Source organism: Sinocyclocheilus rhinocerous, unplaced genomic scaffold (assembly GCF_001515625.1).
Source record: "Sinocyclocheilus rhinocerous isolate Xijiao unplaced genomic scaffold, SAMN03320098_v1.1 scaffold178, whole genome shotgun sequence".
Taxonomy (NCBI): Eukaryota; Metazoa; Chordata; class Actinopteri; order Cypriniformes; family Cyprinidae; genus Sinocyclocheilus; species Sinocyclocheilus rhinocerous.
The window spans coordinates 504,558-507,422 of NW_015653463.1; the positions used below are offsets into that span (position 1 = coordinate 504,558).

At 35.3% G+C, this 2,865-nt stretch overlaps 1 protein-coding gene across 1 annotated transcript in view; it reads left to right on the forward strand.

Moving 5' to 3' along the window:
- ppip5k2 (diphosphoinositol pentakisphosphate kinase 2) overlaps positions 1-2,865 on the forward strand; it is a 48,993-nt gene that overhangs the window by 5,080 nt on the left and 41,048 nt on the right. Inside the window, exons 2-3 of the mRNA XM_016522048.1 lie at positions 61-117; positions 1,240-1,537. Of these exons, the coding sequence (XP_016377534.1) occupies positions 1,376-1,537 (162 nt within the window). The 5' untranslated portion in view covers positions 61-117; positions 1,240-1,375. The remainder of the gene's footprint in view (positions 1-60; positions 118-1,239; positions 1,538-2,865) is intronic.

Here is a 2,865-nt window from a genome sequence, read left to right on the forward strand (position 1 = left end):
AAAAATAAAAAAATCAGATTTCAAAAACTGGATCATTTTTTATCTTTTGTTGTTTTGCAGGACGATAGTATCTCTGAATCTGTGGTAGTCTAGGGATTAATCCGACACATCTGAGAGGTGAGTCCATTAAACATTCAACAGAAAATAGTTCATGGGTTGATGACATTCAAAACATATTGTGCAGTGCATACAATAACTTGAATGCGTTTTTTGTTTCTGAACATGGTACTGTAATTAATTATTCTGAACATGGTTTTGTAATGAATAATTCTGAACATGGTTTTGTAACATGGTAATTGTAATTTTTTTTTAGAGGTGAGATCAGTCAAAAATGTAAGTTTGATACAAATGTTCTGATGGCAATTAAAAAATAAATAGCCTACTAAAAAATTCAATCCTTGCATAATGTTTTATTAGTATTCCCTAGAAAAGAATATTAACAAAAATACTGTACTTCTAAATGTTTGAAAATAAAAAAATTTTGTGCCAAATCAGTCACATGGTGCAACTAACAAAGTTGCGGTCCAACCAATGTGAAGAAGAAAAAAACTACTTTAAACAGAAAATTATATTATTGAGAGGACCAGACCCACATGACTGTGTGCCAAGGTCAACAAGTCACTTAAAGGGATAGTTCAGAACAAAAAAGAAAACTGTCATCTTTTATGAAACACAACGGAGCTATCATTTTAAAATATCAGGTAATTTGACTTTTATTAGAAGACAAGGGTAGTTCAGGTGATTTGACTCCCTAAAGATGTAATATTTATGAATTATTTATAATATTTGTGAAAAAGCTTTTTACTATAAGAAATATATTTAAGAAATTGTGGAAATGAATAGGACGTGTGTACACTCACATATATTACATTTTACTTGATGCTGCATGATGTTTTTAGATTCATTCAATTTAATCCCTTCCTAAAAACAGCAAAAAACCATGTGAATAGTACATAGTGTGTTTCTTAAAACTTGATAACTTTAAACTAGATAATATTTTTTACATTATAGTGGATACTAAATTTGCCACTGACACTCATATTTTAATAGCTAAATATACTACATGGCTAAAAGTATGTGAATAATATGAAAAACTCAGCTTTTCCATTACAGGAATACATTTAATTTCAAAATATATTATTACATAAATCAGTTATTTTAAATTCTGAGAATGTTTGACATTACTGTGTATTTGATCAAATAAATGCAGCCTGTGTGAGCATAAGAGCTGTCTTTCAGAAACATCAGAAACTGGCCCTGAGTCAGCTGTTGTTGTCTGTGCTGTGTTCAAGAGAGAGACGCTGAAGATGAGCAGTAGGAGGCCTGTGAGGTTCATATGAGCCTCTAGAGTGACTGACAGCTGTCTGTGGTGAGCATGTCTGTGCACGAGGACTTCGATCACCCGCGCTTCTTTGTGGGAGCGGATGAGGGCGAGGGAGACGAGCTGCTGGATCCAGCCAGAGTGCTCGGCTATGACTGCCTGTACGAGAACCTGGAAGAGGAGGATGAGGACAGAGACGATGCAGAATATGATTCGGTAGGTGAAAAGACTCATATTGGGTGTTTAGGTTCTTGGCCCAATGGACAGTTAATGGAATATTGTTTTCCAGATCAAGTAGAGAAAATAATTCTAGAATCACTTTGTAGTTTGCATTTCTAAAACAAATACCACCACGATTCTACAAAATGCAAAATAGTCTGCAGTTAAAAGACAGGCTTACTGACCTTGACTTGCTAATTAGAAAGAAACGTGGCCCCAACAAAAAACAATGAAAGGATTATAAAACTCCTTCAGGATGAAAATCCAACAATGTGACAAAATAAGATGGTTCTTCTCAAGCAGCGGTGTATAAAATTTGGAACATTGAAACTGTGCAACAAAACAACAACAATATGCTTAATTCATAGAACTTTGTTAGTAAGTTCTCAGTCATTTGCATGTAAAATACACATTTAGTGGCAGATTTACTAGCAGCTTGTGCCAGCACAAACCCTCTTTTGGTGTTAAAAATGCTATCAGGATTTACTAAATACACCCAGTGAAAAATTAACGATGAAAAGATGTGGACACAATTATTTTTGCTGCTGATCTTATTGCATATGTTGGAATTTCCCTTTTCAAAAATCAACTTTTTAAGAGAAGAGTATTTAAATAAATCATGCATTGGTAAATCAGGTTTGGGGTAGTCAATTTACAGGTATTTGCCCCATTATTTAACACCCCAAAATAAGCATGTCTTAAGTCATTTCCTTATAACCTGCCCGTAAACAAACAGTACAGAGTTATGAGAACATATCCAAAGTAATTCAAATCAGGACCTCTAGGAATAAAATAAAGTTATATTATGCAAGACATCAGGCATTTCAATCATTAGCTGACACGTCATGGCTGTATGTTGCATTGCATAATGATTTACAGCACAGTAAAGACTATATAGATGAAATAAAATATACACAAGCTGAAGAAATGCACTGAGAGCTGCTCTTTCCTGGAGAGGATGCAAAAAGCCAGCGCTCTAACTCTGTAACCACTAGATTGTTTTTGCGTTGGATTATGGGTGACAGGCGTATTGTTTCAGCTGTCAGCGTGGGATGCTTTTTTACATCGCAACAAATATACAAATTGCAGCTATGACACAACAATTTTTGTTTAGTAGCTAATAGGGCTGCACGATAAATCTAAATGGAATCGAGATCGCGATTCGACAGAAGCTGCGATTGTCATGCGTATCTTTCAGTGAAGCACGGTTCTGTGATCAGCAGTAAATCTCCATCCAAAGGCCAGAGGGCGCTCTCGCGCTGAAACTCCAAATACGCCTCGCAGAAGAAACCCAGAAAATGCCTATTGCTGCAGCTGAATAAACA